Source organism: Canis aureus, chromosome 24 (assembly GCF_053574225.1).
Source record: "Canis aureus isolate CA01 chromosome 24, VMU_Caureus_v.1.0, whole genome shotgun sequence".
Classification (NCBI taxonomy): domain Eukaryota; kingdom Metazoa; phylum Chordata; class Mammalia; order Carnivora; family Canidae; genus Canis; species Canis aureus.
Window position 1 is genome coordinate 51,097,842 of NC_135634.1, and position 22,087 is coordinate 51,119,928.

General features: G+C 55.9%; 3 protein-coding genes across 3 annotated transcripts; all 3 read right to left on the minus strand.

Annotated features, from left to right (window-relative positions):
* Positions 1-4,836: 4,836 nt before the first annotated feature.
* LOC144296561 (olfactory receptor 6B2-like) lies at positions 4,837-5,775 on the minus strand. Its single transcript, XM_077869673.1, has one exon. The coding sequence runs from the start codon at positions 5,773-5,775 to the stop codon at positions 4,837-4,839; it is 939 nt and encodes a 312-aa protein (XP_077725799.1).
* A 5,583-nt stretch (positions 5,776-11,358) lies between these two features.
* Positions 11,359-12,297, minus strand: LOC144296562 (olfactory receptor 6B2-like). The gene has a single exon (XM_077869674.1). It carries the CDS (start codon positions 12,295-12,297, stop codon positions 11,359-11,361), a length of 939 nt encoding a protein of 312 aa, XP_077725800.1.
* A 5,583-nt stretch (positions 12,298-17,880) lies between these two features.
* Positions 17,881-18,819, minus strand: LOC144296563 (olfactory receptor 6B2-like). The gene has a single exon (XM_077869675.1). The coding sequence runs from the start codon at positions 18,817-18,819 to the stop codon at positions 17,881-17,883; it is 939 nt and encodes a 312-aa protein (XP_077725801.1).
* Positions 18,820-22,087: the final 3,268 nt, after the last annotated feature.

The window sequence follows — 22,087 nt, forward strand, 5'->3', positions numbered from 1 at the left end:
AAGAAGCATTTGACAAGATAACAACGCTCATTCATTGATTTTTTTTTTAAACCAAACCTAGCAAGCCGGGAATAAAGGGAGAGCTGCTTCATTCAACTTGGTAAAGAATGTCTGCAAATCCCATGGCTGACATCACACTCGATGGTGATGGGCTGATGCCTTCCTTCTAATCCTTGTAAGAGAGGAAACAGCAAAGATACCTACCATCCCTGCTCTCATTCAACAGCCCTGGCATCCTAGACCGTACAATAAGGCAGGAGTAGAAAGGATAGGAAAGGAAGAAGAAAAGGGAAGAAATTAGACTGCCTTTATTCACAGATAACATGGTTGGCTATGTAGAAAATCCAAAGCAATGTACGCCCAAGTCCCCAAGAACTAATACATGAGGTCTGTGAGGCTGCAGGTTACAAGGTCAACACACAAAAATCTGCCTTTCTTTATACTAACAGCAAATAATTGGAGGCTGAAATTTAAAAATGCAGTACTGTTTGTAATTGCTCCAGGAAAAAAAAAAAAGCGTACTACATGGGTATAATCTAACAAGGCATATATAGGATATGTGTTCTGGAAACCACAATCCACCAGAGTAAGAAGTCAGAGAAAACATCAATCATCGGAGAGATTTGCTATGTCCCTGGGTTGGAAGACTCAGCAGGCAACAACACCAATTCTCCCCAAAATGATCTGTAGGTTCAATGCAATTCTTACTAAAACTCCATCAAGATTCTTTGTACACATAAACAAGCTTATTATAAAATTTATAAGGAAACATATAGACCCTAGAATAGCCACATTCATTTTGAAAAAGAAGAAAGAATGAAGGGAAGCAATCATTCTTGCTATGTTAAGAATTTAGTAAATAGCAACATTTCTCAAGCCCATGCATGTTGGTGGAGGGACAGACGCACAGATCAACGGAACAGAATGCAGGACCAGAAATAAACCAACACAAATATTCTCAACTGATGTTTTACGAAGATTCAAATGCGATTCAGTAAAGGAAGGATCGCTTCTTGCACAGTGGTGTTGCAGAAACTGGACGAACATGGACACACACACACAAATGAACCTTGATATGATCTTCACACCACATGCAAAAATTAAAATAGATTACAGACCTAAATGTAAATGTAAAACTATACAGCTTTTAGAAAACAGTCATAGAACAAAACCTTCAGGACCAAGGGTCAGGGGAAGAAATCTTGGACTTGGCTTCAAGAGCATGATACACAAAAGGAAAATGTGGTACATTGGAACTAAGCAAAATTGAAATGCTTCCATCAGTGACCCTACACAAATGGAAAGGCAGGTGTCAGATGGAGAAAAGGTGTGCGATCTGACAAAGGACTTGGGTCCAGAATATGTAAACAGCTCTCAAAACTGAACATTCAGAAACAATCCACTTAGGAAACGGGAGGTGTGCCCAGGTGGCTCAGTCAGTTAAGCATCCAACTCTTGGCTTCAGCTCATGTCATGATTTCAGGATCCTGGGATCAAGCCCTATGTGGGGCTTCCCACTCAGCATGGAGTCTGCTTGAGATTCTCTCTCTCCTTGTGCCCCTCCCCCTGCTCTCTCTCTCTCTCTCTCTCTCACTCTCAAATCTTGAAAAATAAGAGAGAGAAAGAGAGGTTAGGAAAGAGATTTGAACAGACTTCATTGAATAGGACACACAGATGGCCAATAAGCACAGGAAAGGATGCTCAACATCATTAGCAGTTAGAAAAATGTAAAATAAACCCGCAATGAGATGTCACTACGCACCTCCCAGAAACGCTAAGCAAGACATGGTGATGATCCCGATGCTGGGGAACTTGCAGAAACCACTCACTTGCTTACTGCTGGTGGAAACAGCGGTATTTTGTTGAATAGAGAGAACCAACCTCAAATAGATTATGATTGCGTTCATGAAACATCCTTGAAATAACAACATAGAGACAGAGAGCAGATTAGCGGTAGCCAGAGGCTAGGACATCAAGGATGTGTCTTGTGGTGATGGAAACATTCCACATCCTGTGAAGGTGGTAGTCCACAAAGCCACACGGGTGATAAAACTATGGAGCTACATGCACACAGGCACCCACAGATGAGCACACGTATATGATCCAACTGCAGATGAGCAGAAGACATGAATGGACTTTGTCTCTGACAAGACATCCAGATGGCCACCAGACACACGGAAAGACACTCAGCGTCACCCATCACCAGGGAAATGGGTGAATTTCCCATTTCCCATAGTGGGATGTGAATATGTTCTGTGGGTTGCATCGAAGTAAATGTCCTGGTATTGATGCTGAACTGGTCATGCAGGATGGTGCCAGCAGTGAAGGCTAGGCAAAGGACACAGAGAACCTCCCTCTGTATTTGTCTGCAACTTCTTGAAAATCTATAACTGTTTCAAAAAGAAAGTTTAAAGATCATGTTATATGTACCAGGAATGAAGGAACAGAGATAATTTTTTAATTTAAAAAATTAAAAATAAAAGCTACCATTTGTGTTAGTTTAAAAAAAAACTCAAACTCAAATATATGCAGAAATATGCAGATGATAGATACGCTGAAAAATCACAAAATAGTACTGAGAAGTTGAGGAAGTTGTATGTGAATACAGGAGTGTGCCTTGCTCTTAGATTAGGAGCCCCAAAATCGTAAAGGTGACCGTTCTCTCCAGGTTGATCTATAGATTCATTACAAGCCCAATAAGAATCCAACAAATTTCAGGCCAATTCTCAGGTTTTTTTTTTTTAAAGATTTTATTTATTTATTCACGAGACACACACACAGAGGCAGAGACACAGGCAGAGGGAGAAGCAGGCTCCATGCAGGGAGCCCGACGTGGGACTCAATCCCAGGACTCCAGGATCACACCCTGGGCCGAAGGCAGGTGCTAAACCACTGAGCCACCCAGGGATCCCCGATTTCAGGCCATTTCTCAGTTTTATATCCCCACCCACCCACCCATTTGGGAAGGGCTAAGAACAACCAAGGTGGTCTTGAAAAACAAGAACAAGGATGGAGCATTTAATACCAGATATCAGGATATAAAAAAAAACTATAGTAACTACAACAGCCTGGCCTTGGTGCAGCAACAGACACATAGACAAATGGAATAGAACAAGGAGTCTGAAAAGAGGAGGATGGATGGACAGATGGGTGGGCAGACAGCTAGACCTTTGGTTTATGGAAAGGGTGACAGCGCAGAGGAGAAGGCAGGGTCTTCTCAATACAGGGCGGGCGCTGGGTCAATCGATATCCTTACAATGAATTTTAACGTGTATCACATACCATCAATAAAAACCGATTTCAGATGGGTTGTAAATCTAGACATGAAAGGCAAAACAGCAAAGCTTCTAGAATTAAAGAGGATCTAGAATTAATAGGAATTAAATTATCTTTATGGCTTAGAATAGGCAAGCACTTCTTAAATGGAAAATAAGCCAAGTATAAAGGGAGAGAATGGACAAGCTAGATGTCATAATAGAGCAGTGTTCCTCATTAAAGAAACACCCTTATGGGGGACACCTGGGTGGCTCGGCGGTTGAGTGTCTGCCTTCGGCCCAGGACGTGATCCCTGAGTCCCGGGATCGAGTCCCACATCTGGCTCCCTGCAGGGAGCCTGCTCCTCCCTCTGCCTGTGTCTCTGCCTCTCTCTCTCTGCGTCCCTCTCTTGAATAAATAAATAAAATCTTTAAAAAAAAAAAATAAAAAACGCCCTTATGGGGATGAGAAGGCAAGCCCAGAAGCTTGGACATTTTCACAGTAAATGCGACAATTGAGGCATGTGTCCAGACTACGTAAGAATGTCCTTGCGTTAAACAGAAACGGCAACTAGATATAAGACTAGGTGACGCCATGGTGACGGGCACCCGAGAAGGACAGCAGACCGCGAGCATCACAGGGGCACTCCGCATTTGTCATCGGGGAACTAGAGCTTAAAGTGCGGCCAGATCCCATTACGACGCCAGCAGAACGGCTGCACTGAGAAATAGAGCACCAAGGGTCGGGGATGGGGAGGGTGTGCTCCAGGCTGCTCAGACCCTCCACACTGCTCACGGGAGTGAAAGTTGGTGTATCCGCCCCGGGAGAACAAGTTTGGCAGTTTCTACTAAAACCGCCCAAACGCATACTTTGTGTTGCAGCAGGTATTGTGTCACCTGTGCCTACCTCGATCTAGCCTAGGCAAACTGAATGCATGTCAGCAAAAAAAAAAAAAAAAAAAAAAAAAAAAAAAAAAAAAAATTAGTTCATATGTCTACAGCAGTACCGGCCATAGTAATAATGGGCTTTGTGTGTAACACTGTCCACACAACCAACGTGTAGGTGCATGTGATACGTTCACACAGTGCAATGCTCTACAGGATGTGCACGCATCATTGCTACGTGCAGTTAACATCCAGGATTCACTCAAGCATCACGCTGAATGAAAGGAACATAAAAGCATCTGCACCACTGCATGCACAAGACCCTCAAAAACACCCAAACGGGGATCCCTGGGTGGCGCAGCAGTTTAGCGCCTGCCTTTGGCCCAGGGCACGATCCTGGAGACCCGGGATCGAATCCCATGTTGGGCTCCCGGTGCATGGAGCCTGCTTCTCCCTCTGCCTGTGTCTCTGCCTCTCTCTGTCTCTGTGACTATCATAAATAAATAAAACATTTTAAAAAACCACCCAAACGGACTGCTACCCTTTATGGAAATGAAAACTGTTGAGGGTTTCTTATCTGTGCGTGGTTTTACAGCTTGCTAAATTTCATTGAAGACTTACGTTAAAAAGCATGAAATGCCACCTAAGATAGCGGTTCATCATCGCTACAAATTAGGTTTCAGGACGTTCAGTTGTCCTACCGTGAAGATGGACCAAAGCCCAGAGCCTTTTTCAAGGCAACCTTAAATTCTTTGTTCCTTAGGCAGTAAATCAAGGGGTTGATTATCGGGGTGAGGACAGTGTACACCGCAGAGATGAGCTTGTTGGAGCTCCGGGAATCGATGGCCTGGGGCCGGACGTACATGAAGATCATGGCCGTGTAGAAGATGGTGACCACGGTGAGGTGGGAGGCGCAGGTGGAGAAGGCCCTCCAGCGGCCCGTGGCCGAGGGGATGCGCAGGACGGCCAGGGTGATGTGCCCGTAAGACAGCACGGTGGCCACCAGGGGCGACACCAGGATGATGAAGGCCAGGATGAAGTCCACCAGCTCCGCGGTCGAGAAGTCGGTGCAGGCCAGCTTGAGGATGGGGGAAATGTCACAGAAGAAGTGGTTCAGGACGTTGGAGCCACAGAACGTGGCCCTGGAGATAAAGCACACCTTGATCACAGAGATGGAGAAGCCGCTGACGAAGGAGAAGGCCACCAGCCGGACGCAGAGCCCCGTGGTCATGATGACTTGGTAGCGCAGGGGGTGGCAGATGGCCACGTAGCGGTCGTAGGCCATGGAGGCCAGGAGCACGCATTCGGTGCACACCAGGGAGCTGAAGAAGTAGAGCTGGGTCATGCAGCCGGCAAAGGAGATGAGTTTCTGCTGCAGGAGGAGCCCCCCCAGCATCTTGGGGATGATGTCAGACACGTACCAGACCTCCAGGACAGACAGGGCGCCCAGGAAGTAGTACATGGGCCTGTGGAGGGGGTCGCTGCGGTGGACGGTGACGATGATGACGAGGTTCTCCACCAGGATGAAGAGGTAGGTGAGCAGGAAGACGAGGAAGAGCACGTACTGCAGCCGAGGGGCCGTGGGGAAGCCCAGCAGGACGAAGACGCTGACCTTGGTGGCGTTCCGTCCCCGCATCCTGTGAGCCGGGCGCCCGGGCCTGCAAAACACCGTCATCCTGGAGTGAGGGGCTGCGGGGGCTCGGGGGGGGGGAGCGGAGCTCACCCCAGCTGGGTGTGGACCTAGTGGTGACACACTTGGGTCCACGTTCCTGAGCAGGAGGCCCTGGTGCTTGGGTTACGGGGCCGGAGCCGGGAGAGACGAGGGGCGGGGGAGGAGTGCGCGGGGCCTGAGGAACGGAGCCGTCTGCCTGGACGGGTGGCGACGGCCGGGCCTGCTCCCTTGGTCCCGCAGGGCGTGGGGTCCTGTTGACAAGCACACACCCGCCTTGGGGCCCTGGCCATCGCTGACATCCACTGCTGCCACCACCTCAGTCAGGACGGTCATGACGAAGCCTTGTTTAATTTTCCCCCTAATTTTAGAGATGGTCAAGGCTGGTGATCCAACCCTGCTATGTCGCACCAGGGCATGGAACGGTCGCCACGGGAGGACAACCTGGTACAGCAAAGTGGGGTCGTGCCCACCTCTCTCTGGAGAAGCGAGCTGCTGCCAGTGAGGGAGGGGCCCCGATTCTCTGGCCGACGTGCCCTGACCTCAACCCGTGCTGCACACTCACACGCACACCCACACACCACACACAAAACTCCATGCACGGACCATACACACATGCACACACATGCACACACTGTACACAGGCACACGTGTACACGCTGTACGCACAGGCATGCACACACCACAATACACAACTATGTGCATGCATGCACTGTACACACATGGGCACGCACCACTCTACACACACCACGGCCCACATGTGTGCACACACACCTGTATGCAATGCACGCACCACTATATACACACACAGCATTGCACACAGGCCACCATACACGTACATGCACGCACACAGCACAGCACACAACCGTGCACGTGCACATGCATGCCACCATACACTCACCACCGTACACATGCTGCGAGCACGTACACACCACTACATGCACAGGTGCACACACACACCCCTATACGTTTGTGGACATACACCCACCACTACATGCATACGCACATGCTCCTGGGGCGGCCGGCCCGTGGGAGGAACCACACCGGGAACACGAGGACGGGTGCCCAGGCAGCAGCTGTGCAGACAGAGGGGCAGGACGCCCGGGGAGGGGGTGGGGGCAGGACCAGGACTCAGAGCTCTGACCCTGGGTGATATTCACTTAGGGACCCTCCGGTGGGCACATGCAGAGCAGGGCCCCTGGGTGACCCCCAGAGGCCTCAGCATCTGCCACAGACCAGGAAGGTCCCTTCAAGTCCATGCAGTGGACACTGAGCAGGAGCAGACGGAATTCGGCAAGAAGTCGGGGCCACCAGACAACCAGAGCAAGTCCCAGCCAGACTGGGTAGGGCACACGTGTCGGGAAAGCTCCCGGGAAGGGAGGGGCTGTGGTGCCCGGCCCCAGCGGGCCTGGGGTCATCGAGGCCACGTGGTGAGTGAAGGGCGCTATGTGCTCCGGCGGGGACGGGGTGCTCAGGTGGCTGGATGGGAGGAGGGCACCGGGCGGACCCCCCGGGAGGCCACGGGGGCTCCTCAAGGCAGCAGAGGAGGCTAGCCAGAGCTGTGGAGGAGCCAGCGGGAGCCGAGGCGGGGGGGGGGGAGCGGAGCAGAACTCGGGGAGCCTGGGGGACGCTCCGACGTGCACAGGACAGCGACGTTGGCAGGAGCCTGTGTGTCCGGCCGCCGCAGCCGCCGTGAGCCCGCTGGGAAGCGCCAGGGAGCCGGCGCGTTTGTGCCAGACCCATCAGCTCCATGGAAGCCCGAGTTTACTTACACATCCAGGCCCCTTGAAAGCGCGCTCCCCTTCCCCTGCTCTTGGACAACGGCTGTATTTTCTTTTTTTAATAAACTCATTTCGGGGTAACTCGACATGAATAGACAACGGCGGAGACAGTTCCGCGGGTCCCCAGACCTTCCCTCGGCTGCCGTGAGGCCACCTCCCCCACGAGGCGTCCTGCAGAGGGGACTCGCTCCGAGCCCCTGCCCCAGGGCGGGTGTGGGCAGATCTGTGGTCGGGGAGGCACAGGCGCGTGCACACACGCGAGCACACACGCACACGCCGCCGCATCGCAGGGTAAGCGTCCTACTCTAACGTCACAGCGAAATGGGCCAGGCGTGGGCTTGGACACTGTTGCCTCCTACCTGCGGTCCCGGAAGCCTCACGGAGCGACGGAGGCGGCCCGCGGGGTAGGACCGGCTTCTCCGCGTGCCCAGCGACGCCCAGGCTGCCCGCGGCGCGACCCACACGCTCCGCAGAAGCAGGCTGCCGGGGGACCGCCTGTGGCCTTTTCTGCGGGAGCTCGGGGACTCCAGGGCCCAATTACCCCCGCCAAGCTGACGACGCGACTCAATGCCAATTAGCGGGTCCTTGTGCCTCTGGGGCCAGTCTGGTCCCCCACCCCGGCTGAGGGCCCCTGGGCAGGTCTGTGGAGCCCAGGCCCCGTGGCCCCCGTTTGGCTGGATGGGCACACACGTTGGTGGCGGGGTCCCTGACCTTGGAGCCGCGCCCCCAGTCTAGCCCGGGTCCTGCACCCAGCGACGGGCAGGTCACAGCTGCGCTGAGCTTTGGCTCGCGGGAGGGCGGGTCGGTGCGGACAGCGGCTGCCGGTCAGAGCCAGAGCCAACCCCGCCCGAGCTGTCCCCGTCCCCCAGGTGGCCGCCCGCAGCCAGAGGGCCCAGGAGGACACGAGGCGAGTCCCGACGCCCCTGCTCAGGACCTCCGCGGGGCCTCCCCTGTGCCTCACCACTGCCCCTCCCGTCCCTTCCCCTGGAATCCCACCCTGCCCCGCTCCTCCCACAGGCCTGCCCAGCCCCAGGCCCTGCCCCAGCCCCTGCCCCTGCTCCCTGCATCTGCCCCTGCCCCCTGCACCTGCCACCTGCCCCTGCCCCTGCTTGCCAGATTCCTCCTGATGTGAACATGAAATACGTGAACCCTTAAACCAAACACCCCAAACCCCAACTGCCACTACCGTCCTGAGCCTCAGGGAAGCCCCACCGCTCCCCTGGCCTGAGTGCAATTCCTCGGCCCTGGGTCCTAATCTTGCCCATCTCATGGCATTTCCTGGAACCTCAGGCTTCCAGACGGTCTCCAAATCCCAGGGCCCAGGTAACACCTGCTGCCCTTCAGACGAGCTCCCCGTCCTCCGTCTCCTTGAGAAGCTGTTTTCCATCCGGCCCCTCCCCTGGAGTCATCCTCTCCATCCTAACCCCCCATCCCCCATCTGCCGCCTGCCACAGCCTGGGCCACTCTCAGCGCTGCCCCCACCTGCCCCTCAGGTGTCCCTCTGTGAGCGCAGGGCGCCAGCACCCGGCCTCTCTGAGCTCCCCATGCTCCGAGCTGCCCCTGCCTCTGGCCTTGGTGACACGGACGCTGCCCAGCACGCCTGGGCCCCTGACCACCCTTCACCTTGAACAGGCCCCGGGGGGGCCTCTGCAGCCCCCCATGGGCTCGCCCTCTCCCCTCTGGCTGCCGAGCGGCCGTCGCCCCGGGTGGCCATGCCTGCCTCGCTGGGCTCCGGGGGCGAGTGTCCATCCTCTGTCCCTCCAGCACGGGCCTCGGGCCTGACGCAGGAGGCCGGCCAGCAAGGACACCAAACCGGGACAGACCAGCAAAGAAGTGAGCAAGGACGGGGGCAAGAGTCCCAGGCAGCGCGGCGGGGCTGCTCCGAGTGCAGAAGCCCGTCCCGCCGCCTGTGAGAGACGCTCCAGGACTCGGTCTCAGTCCCCGCTCCCCTGAACTCCAGATTTTTTTTTATATAAATTTATTTTTTATTGGTGTTCAGTTTGCCAACCTATAGAATAACACCCAGTGCTCATCCCGTCCAGTGCCCTCCTCAGTGCCCATCACTCCGGGACTTTTTACAGGATTCCTGATAAGGACCAGTGAGGACAAAGGGCCTATGCGCATCTTTACACTCCAGGGCTCCAGGAGGGCTGGTGTCTGCAGACCCTGGGGGCGGAGGGCAAGGAGGCCGTGGGGCTGTCCCGTCTGCGCCCTGGGGTTGTCTGCTGGTCTCCACGGACCCCTCCATCCTCCTCATGTCCCCAGTCCTGCCCTGATGGTGTGGGTGCCTGCCCACGTGTTCTCTTACTTGGTCCCAGTCGTCCAACAGACTGGGGCTTTGGAAGCCTGGAGACGATCAGAGTCACCTGGAATGTCTGAAGGGTCTGGGCACACGCTGGGCACATCCTGAGGGTCTGACCTGGGGCTCGGCGTGCCCGGCCCCACAGGACACTCACTCCGAGGGTGTCAGGTCCTGTTCGTGGCCCTGGGGCAGGGCTCCCTGGGGGATGAGGCTGGGGTCTCCAGAGGCTCCAGGTTGTTCCCTGACGACCACACTGAGAATGTCCTTTTTGTATCTCGGGGAACTAATTCAACAAATGTTTGTCAACTGCCCACCAGGCACCATGTAGAACTGCGAGGGTCCCCAGACATGGTCCCCGCCTGCCTGTATTACAGCTCAACCAAGATCGCGTCTTATTCTTTCAGCAGCTGATGGGTGAGGGGCTGATGCCCAGAAAAAGGAGAGATTGGTGGCTAGCTCAGGACTTTGCAGAAGAAATATTGTGTGTTTAAACAAAAGTCTATAGGTTCTTACGATCCTGGACGGAGTTTGCTGTGGGGACGCTTGAGGCTCATCTCACCACATAGTCCAAGAGTCAACTTTTTTTTTTTAAAGAGTTTATTTATTCATGAGAGACACAGAGAGAGGGGCAGAGACACAGGCAGAGGGAGAAGCAGGCTCCCTGAGGAGAGCACGATGGGGGACTCGATCTCTACCCCAGGATCATGCTCTGAGCCGAAGGCAGATACATACTCAACCACTGAGCCACTCAGGTGCCCCTGAAACTGTGACTTTTTTTTTAAAGATTTTATTTATTTATTTGAGAGATAGCACAAGCAGGGGGAGCAGCAGAGGGAGAAGCAGGCTCCTCCCTGAGCAGGACTCGATCCCAGGACCCCGGGTTCATGACCTGAGCCCAAAGCAGATGCTGAACTGCAGAGCCACCGAGGCATCTCTAAGAGTTAACTCTTTACTTTTTAAAAAGATTTTATTTATTTATTCATAGAGACACACAGAGAGAGGCGCAGAGGCACAGGCAGAGGGAGAAGCAGGCATCATACAGAGAGCACGTCACGGGACCCGATCCAGGGTGTCTAGGATCATGCCATGGGCTGCAGGCGGTGCTACCCGCTGAGCCACCCGGGCTGCCCAAGAGTTAACTCTATAAAACATTGCAATTATTAGGACTTTAACACCTCAGATGACCTGGTATGTTTGATTCTTTCCTGAAACGCGCAGGGCAATGGTAAGGATGAAAAAAAACATGAATTCCACTTTGCTCGGATAAAAATGAAGAAACTAGTCGTGTAAGTACACCAGCTCCTCTGGTACTGAGCTCCTTCCATGAGCTGAAGGAGACATAGGAAGCGGGAGCAATCTTTGTCATGATGGAGGGAATTCCCATTATTCCAAACTAAATTGCCCCATCAGAGAAAATATATTTTTTCAGATTATGTTCCAGAATAGTAGAATGCCAGGGCATGCCCTCTACGTGGGAACTTGACCAAAGCCCAGAGCCTTTTTCAAGGCAGCCTTAAATTCTTTGTTCCTCAGGCAGTAGATCAAGGGGTTGATTATCGGGGTGAGGACAGTGTACACCGCAGAGATGAGCTTGTTGGAGCTCCGGGAATCGATGGCCTGGGGCCGGACGTACATGAAGATCATGGCCGTGTAGAAGATGGTGACCACGGTGAGGTGGGAGGCGCAGGTGGAGAAGGCCCTCCAGCGGCCCGTGGCCGAGGGGATGCGCAGGACGGCCAGGGTGATGTGCCCGTAGGACAGCACGGTGGCCACCAGGGGCGACACCAGGATGATGAAGGCCAGGATGAAGTCCACCAGCTCCGCGGTCGAGAAGTCGGTGCAGGCCAGCTTGAGGATGGGGGAAATGTCACAGAAGAAGTGGTTCAGGACGTTGGAGCCACAGAACGTGGCCCTGGAGACAAAGAACACCTTGATCATAGAGATGGAGAAGCCGCTGACGAAGGAGAAGGCCACCAGCCGGACGCAGAGCCCCGTGGTCATGATGACTTGGTAGCGCAGGGGGTGGCAGATGGCCACGTAGCGGTCGTAGGCCATGGAGGCCAGGAGCACGCATTCGGTGCACACCAGGGAGCTGAAGAAGTAGAGCTGGGTCATGCAGCCGGCAAAGGAGATGAGTTTCTGCTGCAGGAGGAGCCCCCCCAGCATCTTGGGGATGATGACGGACACGTACCAGACCTCCAGGACAGACAGGGCGCCCAGGAAGTAGTACATGGGCCTGTGGAGGGGGTCGCTGCGGCGGACGGTAACAATGATGACGAGGTTCTCCACCAGGATGAAGAGGTAGGTGAGCAGGAAGACGAGGAAGAGCACGTACTGCAGCTGAGGGGCCGTGGGGAAGCCCAGCAGGATGAAGACGCTGACCTTGGTGGCGTTCCGTCCCCGCATCCTGTGAGCCGGGCGCCCGGGCCTGCAAAACACCGTCATCCTGGAGTGAGGGGCTGCGGGGGTTCGGGGGGGGGGAGCGGAGCTCACCCCAGCTGGGTGTGGACCTAGTGGTGACACACTTGGGTCCACGTTCCTGAGCAGGAGGCCCTGGTGCTTGAGTTACGGGGCCGGAGCCGGGAGAGACGAGGGGCGGGGGAGGAGTGCGTGGGGCCTGAGGAACGGAGCCGTCTGCCTGGACGGGTGGCGACGGCCGGGCCTGCTCCCTTGGTCCCGCAGGGCGTGGGGTCCTGTTGACAAGCACACACCCACCTTGGGGCCCTGGCCATCGCTGACATCCACTGCTGCCACCACCTCAGTCAGGACGGTCATGACGAAGCCTTGTTTAATTTTCCCCCTAATTTTAGAGATGGTCAAGGCTGGTGATCCAACCCTGCTATGTCGCACCAGGGCATGGAACGGTCGCCACGGGAGGACAACCTGGTACAGCAAAGTGGGGTCGTGCCCACCTCTCTCTGGAGAAGCGAGCTGCTGCCAGTGAGGGAGGGGCCCCGATTCTCTGGCCGACGTGCCCTGACCTCAACCCGTGCTGCACACTCACACGCACACCCACACACCACACACAAAACTCCATGCACGGACCATACACACATGCACACACATGCACACACTGTACACAGGCACACATGTACACGCTGTACGCACAGGCATGCACACACCACAATACACAACTATGTGCATGCATGCACTGTACACACATGGGCACGCACCACTCTACACACACCACGGCCCACATGTGTGCACACACACCTGTATGCAATGCACGCACCACTATATACACACACAGCATTGCACACAGGCCACCATACACGTACATGCACGCACACAGCACAGCACACAACCGTGCACGTGCACATGCATGCCACCATACACTCACCACCGTACACATGCTGCGAGCACGTACACACCACTACATGCACAGGTGCACACACACACCCCTATACGTTTGTGGACATACACCCACCACTACATGCATACGCACATGCTCCTGGGGCGGCCGGCCCGTGGGAGGAACCACACCGGGAACACGAGGACGGGTGCCCAGGCAGCAGCTGTGCAGACAGAGGGGCAGGACGCCCGGGGAGGGGGTGGGGGCAGGACCAGGACTCAGAGCTCTGACCCTGGGTGATATTCACTTAGGGACCCTCCGGTGGGCACATGCAGAGCAGGGCCCCTGGGTGACCCCCAGAGGCCTCAGCATCTGCCACAGACCAGGAAGGTCCCTTCAAGTCCATGCAGTGGACACTGAGCAGGAGCAGACGGAATTCGGCAAGAAGTCGGGGCCACCAGACAACCAGAGCAAGTCCCAGCCAGACTGGGTAGGGCACACGTGTCGGGAAAGCTCCCGGGAAGGGAGGGGCTGTGGTGCCCGGCCCCAGCGGGCCTGGGGTCATCGAGGCCACGTGGTGAGTGAAGGGCGCTATGTGCTCCGGCGGGGACGGGGTGCTCAGGTGGCTGGATGGGAGGAGGGCACCGGGCGGACCCCCCAGGAGGCCACGGGGGCTCCTCAAGGCAGCAGAGGAGGCTAGCCAGAGCTGTGGAGGAGCCAGCGGGAGCCGAGGCGGGGGGGGGGAGCGGAGCAGAACTCGGGGAGCCTGGGGGACGCTCCGACGTGCACAGGACAGCGACGTTGGCAGGAGCCTGTGTGTCCGGCCGCCGCAGCCGCCGTGAGCCCGCTGGGAAGCGCCAGGGAGCCGGCGCGTTTGTGCCAGACCCATCAGCTCCGTGGAAGCCCGAGTTTACTTACACATCCAGGCCCCTTGAAAGCGCGCTCCCCTTCCCCTGCTCTTGGACAACGGCTGTATTTTCTTTTTTTAATAAACTCATTTCGGGGTAACTCGACATGAATAGACAACGGCGGAGACAGTTCCGCGGGTCCCCAGACCTTCCCTCGGCTGCCGTGAGGCCACCTCCCCCACGAGGCGTCGTGCAGAGGGGACTCGCTCCGAGCCCCTGCCCCAGGGCGGGTGTGGGCAGATCTGTGGTCGGGGAGGCACAGGCGCGTGCACACATGCGAGCACACACGCACACGCCGCCGCATCGCAGGGTAAGCGTCCTACTCTAACGTCACAGCGAAATGGGCCAGGCGTGGGCTTGGACACTGTTGCCTCCTACCTGCGGCCCCGGAAGCCTCACGGAGCGACGGAGGCAGCCCGCGGGGTAGGACCGGCTTCTCCGCGTGCCCAGCGACGCCCAGGCTGCCCGCGGCGCGACCCACACGCTCCGCAGAAGCAGGCTGCCGGGGGACCGCCTGTGGCCTTTTCTGCGGGAGCTCAGGGACTCCAGGGCCCAATTACCCCCGCCAAGCTGACGACGCGACTCAATGCCAATTAGCGGGTCCTTGTGCCTCTGGGGCCAGTCTGGTCCCCCACCCCGGCTGAGGGCCCCTGGGCAGGTCTGTGGAGCCCAGGCCCCGTGGCCCCCGTTTGGCTGGATGGGCACACACGTTGGTGGCGGGGTCCCTGACCTTGGAGCCGCGCCCCCAGTCCAGCCCGGGTCCTGCACCCAGCGACGGGCAGGTCACAGCTGGGCTGAGCTTTGGCTCGCGGGAGGGCGGGTCGGTGCGGACAGCGGCTGCCGGTCAGAGCCAGAGCCAACCCCGCCCAAGCTGTCCCCGTCCCCCAGGTGGCCGCCCGCAGCCAGAGGGCCCAGGAGGACACGAGGCGAGTCCCGACGCCCCTGCTCAGGACCTCCGCGGGGCCTCCCCTGTGCCTCACCACTGCCCCTCCCGTCCCTTCCCCTGGAATCCCACCCTGCCCCGCTCCTCCCACAGGCCTGCCCAGCCCCAGGCCCTGCCCCAGCCCCTGCCCCTGCTCCCTGCATCTGCCCCTGCCCCCTGCACCTGCCACCTGCCCCTGCCCCTGCTTGCCAGATTCCTCCTGATGTGAACATGAAATACGTGAACCCTTAAACCAAACACCCCAAACCCCAACTGCCACTACCGTCCTGAGCCTCAGGGAAGCCCCACCGCTCCCCTGGCCTGAGTGCAATTCCTCGGCCCTGGGTCCTAATCTTGCCCATCTCATGGCATTTCCTGGAACCTCAGGCTTCCAGACGGTCTCCAAATCCCAGGGCCCAGGTAACACCTGCTGCCCTTCAGACGAGTTCCCCGTCCTCCGTCTCCTTGAGAAGCTGTTTTCCATCCGGCCCCTCCCCTGGAGTCATCCTCTCCATCCTAACCCCCCATCCCCCATCTGCCGCCTGCCACAGCCTGGGCCACTCTCAGCGCTGCCCCCACCTGCCCCTCAGGTGTCCCTCTGTGAGCGCAGGGCGCCAGCACCCAGCCTCTCTGAGCTCCCCATGCTCCGAGTTGCCCCTGCCTCTGGCCTTGGTGACACGGACGCTGCCCAGCACGCCTGGGCCCCTGACCACCCTTCACCTTGAACAGGCCCCGGGGGGGCCTCTGCAGCCCCCCATGGGCTCGCCCTCTCCCCTCTGGCTGCCGAGCGGCCGTCGCCCCGGGTGGCCATGCCTGCCTCGCTGGGCTCCGGGGGCGAGTGTCCATCCTCTGTCCCTCCAGCACGGACCTCGGGCCTGACGCAGGAGGCTGGCCAGCAAGGACACCAAACCGGGACAGACCAGCAAAGAAGTGAGCGAAGACGGGGGCAAGAGTCCCAGGCAGCGCGGCGGGGCTGCTCCGAGTGCAGAAGCCCGTCCCGCCGCCTGTGAGAGACGCTCCAGGACTCGGTCTCAGCCCCCGCTCCCTTGAACTCCAGATTTTTTTTTTATATAAATTTATTTTTTATTGGTGTTCAGTTTGCCAACCCATAGAATAACACCCAGTGCTCATCCAGTCCAGTGCCCTCCTCAGTGCCCATCACTCCGGGACTTTTTACAGGATTCCTGATAAGGACCAGTGAGGACAAAGGGCCTATGCGCATCTTTACACTCCAGGGCTCCAGGAGGGCTGGTGGCTGCAGACCCTGGGGGCGGAGGGCAAGGAGGCCGCGGGGCTGTCCCGTCTGCGCCCTGGGGTTGTCTGCTGGTCTCCACGGACCCCTCCATCCTCCTCATGTCCCCAGTCCTGCCCTGATGGTGTGGGTGCCTGCCCACGTGTTCTCTTACTTGGTCCCAGTCGTCCAACAGACTGGGGCTTTGGAAGCCTGGAGACGATCAGAGTCACCTGGAATGTCTGAAGGGTCTGGGCACACGCTGGGCACATCCTGAGGGTCTGACCTGGGGCTCGGCGTGCCCGGCCCCACAGGACACTCACTCCGAGGGTGCCAGGTCCTGTTCGTGGCCCTGGGGCAGGGCTCCCTGGGGGATGAGGCTGGGGTCTCCAGAGGCTCCAGGTTGTTCCCTGACGACCACACTGAGAATGTCCTTTTTGTACCTCGGGGAACTAATTCAACAAATGTTTGCCAACTGCCCACCAGGCACCATGTAGAACTGCGAGGGTCCCCAGACATGGTCCCCGCCTGCCTGTATTACAGCTCAACCAAGATCGCGTCTTATTCTTTCAGCAGCTGATGGGTGAGGGGCTGACGCCCAGAAAAAGGAGAGATTGGTGGCTAGCTCAGGACTTTGCAGAAGAAATATTGTGTGTTTAAACACAAGTCTATAGGTTCTTACGATCCTGGACGGAGTTTGCTGTGGGGACGCTTGAGGCTCATCTCACCACATAGTCCAAGAGTCAACTTTTTTTTTTAAAGAGTTTATTTATTCATGAGAGACACAGAGAGAGGGGCAGAGACACAGGCAGAGGGAGAAGCAGGCTCCCTGAGGAGAGCACGATGGGGGACTCGATCTCTACCCCAGGATCATGCTCTGAGCCGAAGGCAGATACATACTCAACCACTGAGCCACTCAGGTGACCCTGAAACTGTGACTTTTTTTTTAAAGATTTTATTTATTTATTTGAGAGATAGCACAAGCAGGGGGAGCAGCAGAGGGAGAAGCAGGCTCCTCCCTGAGCAGGACTCGATCCCAGGACCCCGGGTTCATGACCTGAGCCCAAAGCTGATGCTGAACTGCAGAGCCACCGAGGCATCTCTAAGAGTTAACTCTTTACTTTTTAAAAAGATTTTATTTATTTATTCATAGAGACACACAGAGAGAGGCGCAGAGGCACAGGCAGAGGGAGAAGCAGGCATCATACAGAGAGCACGTCACGGGACCCGATCCAGGGTGTCTAGGATCATGCCATGGGCTGCAGGCGGTGCTACCCGCTGAGCCACCCGGGCTGCCCAAGAGTTAACTCTATAAAACATTGCAATTATTAGGACTTTAACACCTCAGATGACCTGGTATGTTTGATTCTTTCCTGAAACGCGCAGGGCAATGGTAAGGATGAAAAAAATCACGAATTCCACTTTGCTCAGATAAAAATGAAGAAACTAGTCATGTAAGTACACCAGCTCCTCTGGTACTGAGCTCCTTCCATGAGCTGAAGGAGACATAAGGAAGCGGGAGCAATCTTTGTCATGATGGAGGGAATTCCCATTATTCCAAACTAAATGGCCCCATCAGATAAAATATATTTTTTCAGATTATGTTCCAGAATAGTAGAATGCCAGGGCATGCCCTCTACTTGGGAACTTGACCAAAGCCCAGAGCCTTTTTCAAGGCAGCCTTAAATTCTTTGTTCCTCAGGCAGTAGATCAAGGGGTTGATTATCGGGGTGAGGACAGTGTAGAGAACAGAGATGAGCTTGTTGGAGCTCCGGGAATCTATGGCCTGGGGCCGGACGTACATGAAAAGTAAGGCCGTGTAGAAGATGGTGACCACGGTGAGGTGGGAGGCGCAGGTGGAGAAGGCCCTCCAGCGGCCCGTGGCCGAGGGGATGCGCAGGACGGCCAGGGTGATGTGCCCGTAGGACAGCACGGTGGCCACCAGGGGCGACACCAGGATGATGAAGGCCAGGATGAAGTCCACCAGCTCCGCGGTCGAGAAGTCGGTGCAGGCCAGCTTGAGGATGGGGGAAATGTCACAGAAGAAGTGGTTCAGGACGTTGGAGCCACAGAACGTGGCCCTGGAGATAAAGTACACCTTGATCACAGAGATGGAGAAGCCGCTGACGAAGGAGAAGGCCACCAGCCGGACGCAGAGCCCCGTGGTCATGATGACTTGGTAGCGCAGGGGGTGGCAGATGGCCACGTAGCGGTCGTAGGCCATGGAGGCCAGGAGCACGCATTCGGTGCACACCAGGGAGCTGAAGAAGTAGAGCTGGGTCATGCAGCCGGCAAAGGAGATGAGTTTCTGCTGCAGGAGGAACCCCCCCAGCATCTTGGGGATGATGTCAGACACGTACCAGACCTCCAGGACAGACAGGGTGCTCAGGAAGTAGTACATGGGCCTGTGGAGGGGGGCGCTGCGGCGGACGGTGACGATGATGACGAGGTTCTCCACCAGGATGAAGAGGTAGGTGAGCAGGAAGACGAGGAAGAGCACGTACTGCAGCTGAGGGGCCGTGGGGAAGCCCAGCAGGACGAAGACGCTGACCTTTGTGGCGTTCCGTCCCCGCATCCTGTGAGCCGGGCGCCCGGGCCTGCAAAACACCGTCGTCCCGGAGTGAGGGGCTGCGGGGGCTCGGGGCGGGGGGGAAACGGAGGTCACCCCCAGCTGGGTGTGGGCCCAACGATCAGATGTCTGGCTCTATCAGCAGCAAGGGGAGGAGGAACCATCTCCAGCTGAAGCCTCTCCCATCAGGAGCTTCCTGGTGTCCCTGAGGCTGGTCATGCTGAGGAGGACAGGGCTCTGGAATACCCACCCACATCCTCCCCCAAGTCTTGTTGGTGGTCTTGTTTCCCCACAGCCCCGAGTTCTCCAAAGATTCTAAAGACAATAGGAAATCCAAGTTGTCTGCACCCTGGGTTGCCTGGGCCTGTTGTTGGTCATCTGGCACATTCTTTCTAAATCAATAGATACTAAACCTTCCACCTGGTTTCAGAGTCAATTTTATAAGAGGAAGGGACAGCAGCAGGCTTATAGGATGCTGGGGTATAGTGTCCCAGGGCAGCCAGACCCCAGACCCTGGCACACCCACAGGGCTGGGAGCCTTGAGGAGTGGCAGGAGTCTCCCAGGTCAAGAGAGGAGAGCGCTCACATGTCAATCTTTGTGTCATCTCAGTACCGCTGAAAATACGACAAAAGAGGAAAAAGATAAAAACCCAGGGGCACCTGGGTGTCTTAGTTGGTGAAGCACCGGCCTTTGGCTCAGGTCATGATCCTGAGGTCCTCTTGGGATGAAGCCTGGTGTGGGGGGGAGGCTGCTTCTCCCTCTGCCTCTCCTCCTGCTCATGTTCTCTCTCTCTCTCTCTCTCATAAATAAAATCTTAAAAAGAAAAATATAAAGACCCATAACATCAAAAAGAGACCAGGAGGGCATATCAGCAAGGGAAGGATTCTGATCCAATTCAGGAGGAAAGAAAAGATATGACAGAAAGGTGGCTAGGGCAGCAAGAGTAGAAAAGTCTAGAATGTTCTCCAGGGCCTCTATCTTCCCAGCACCTGACTGGTGTGATGGGGGGAAGGTGGGTGAACACAGGGCTCCTACATGCATCCTGTTTCCAGAACAGTCCAGTGGCTGCCCCCATGTGGCTCTCCCCATCCTACGTGTGGGTCCCCGGATCTGGCCTCAATGGGACAAAGGACCATGTCACCCTCATCACCATCACCAACCAAGTATTTTAACATGAAACACATCCTGCCATCATCACCAGGGCCCCGGGAAAGCAAAGCTGACATCTTCATGCTCAGACAAAGTGAGACTCAAATCAAAATGTTCATGGGTTTATCCAAGACCATGACACAAACCCAGGCCCTCTGACCTCACGGCTGCAGCTCCCCCCACCAGAGGTATCCACAAGACAGAAAACAAACCCATCTGGTTCCAGCCAGAAATCTGGAATTGTTGAGATGGATACGTGGAGCTGCGGGCTGCCTTCTGACCCGACTCTAATAGGCTCTATGAACGAAAGGTCACAAAATAAAAAGTGTTCGAGCAGGAGAGGCAGACAATACCCTCTAAGGACAAAGTGCTGCCTAAGTAAATTTGTCACGTCTGTACTTGGACGACCGAGCAGTCACTGAGAAGCAACACGGCTCTCTGCAGGTATGGAGTGATTTTGAAGACATAGAGTTGAATCTTCTAGATATTCTTAGCATGTAAGTAAGGGCACATAGGTGAGCAGACCGCGTGGGACCCTCACGCAGGGACCCGGCAATGCCCGTTGTCCGGGTGGGAAGCAGGTGCCTAGAACACAGTGGTGGACAGAGAGGGCTCCACGAGATAGTTTTGCTACTTTCTCCATTTTGTTTCATGTTAATGTGTTACTTATTCAAAATGGTGATCCATTACTTATTTTTAAATTCTCAAATGCTCCTTTTAAAAAAATAATGTTATGTGCTGGATTAAACAGTCAGTAGGTAAACATTTCCCCACAGTTCACATCCCAATGGAAAACCTGCAGACAGACTGGGTCACTGGGAGTGAAGCTATCCTGTGGCCTCGAATGAGGTATCGCATAGAATAATGACAAAACGGGGACCCCCTGGGTGGCTCAGCAGTTGAGCATCTACCTTCGGCCCAGGGCATGACCCCGGGGTCCCAGGATCGAGTCCCGCGTCCCGCGTCCCGCGTCCCGCGTCGGGCTCCCTGCATGGATCCTGCTTCTCCCTCTGCCTGTGTCTCTGCCTCTCTCTGTGTCTCTCATGAATAAATAAATAAAATCTTTAAAAGAAAAACCACAGGTATTTCTTGTTCTCAGACTTTATAATAGAGTAACGTGAGTTCTTAAAATTCCTTGAAGTAAACAATAGCACCCAAAAGGATGTGGCCCCTGTAGGTCCTGAAAGGACACACTAGAGTGTAAAAGTGAAGAAAACACTGAGAAGGTAAATAAAGGGGGACGGTCACAGGCAAGGAAGTGCACCGGTCGCCACGAGCATCGTGAGCAGAATAACATCTGGCACAAGGAGGAGACTCTCCGCGTGTGAGGGAGTCTATTCCAGACTACGCGTACCCCGCAGAAGCAGACGCTCGGGAGGGCTGAGGCCAGGCTTAGCTCGGGTGCATCAGACAAACAACCAGAAAGCCTGATTTCAGAATTAGCCTCGGATCGGGTAACGTTGCCGACCTGCTGGCCGGTCTTCTCTCTGAACCTGCTGGTCCCCAGCACGACCTCCGCAGAGTCCGCGGCGGCTCCGGTGCAGAGACAGCAGCAGAAGGAAGGAGGCCGCAGACAAGGACCTGCCGCTCACCCACCCCACCTGGCCCCCCGGCGGGAGCGGGTGAGGATGCGGAGCGTCAGAAAAACATGGTTTACGGCCGATTGAAGGGCTGTTATATTCAGGACCTTGGAAGAAAGGGAAGGGCCCACAGAAAGTTTGGAAAAAAATGATCTGTAATAGCGTAAGACAGTCCACGGTATCTCCAAACCGGACATCATCGATTCCCCAATTTCCTAAAAGCAATGGGACCAAAGCATCGAAATCGGTTCACATCAGCTAAACGGGACTCCTGACCGTGTGGAAGAGAGGAAAGCGCTCTGCTAACGAGCTCCCACGTCTGCGAGCAAACCAGAGCCGCGGTTACAGACCTGGGGTGGGGGTGGGGGTGGGGGGTGGGTGGGGGTGAGGCCAGCAACGCCGCACGCACACGCGGGACTCGGCCAGACGTGTTCACGGGTGCTTCTAAATGCTTTTTTCCCTTTTAGCCGAAAAGGAGGGGAAAAAAATAGGTAAGTATTAAACTCAAAAAGTCAGGAAATATATTAAGCCCACTGGAGGACAA

Bases quoted from the DNA above. Each gene is read 5' to 3' on its own strand.
- LOC144296561 (XM_077869673.1), bottom strand. From the start codon at position 5,775: ATGCGGGGACGGAACGCCACCAAGGTCAGCGTCTTCGTCCTGCTGGGC.
- LOC144296562 (XM_077869674.1), bottom strand. From the start codon at position 12,297: ATGCGGGGACGGAACGCCACCAAGGTCAGCGTCTTCATCCTGCTGGGC.
- LOC144296563 (XM_077869675.1), bottom strand. From the start codon at position 18,819: ATGCGGGGACGGAACGCCACAAAGGTCAGCGTCTTCGTCCTGCTGGGC.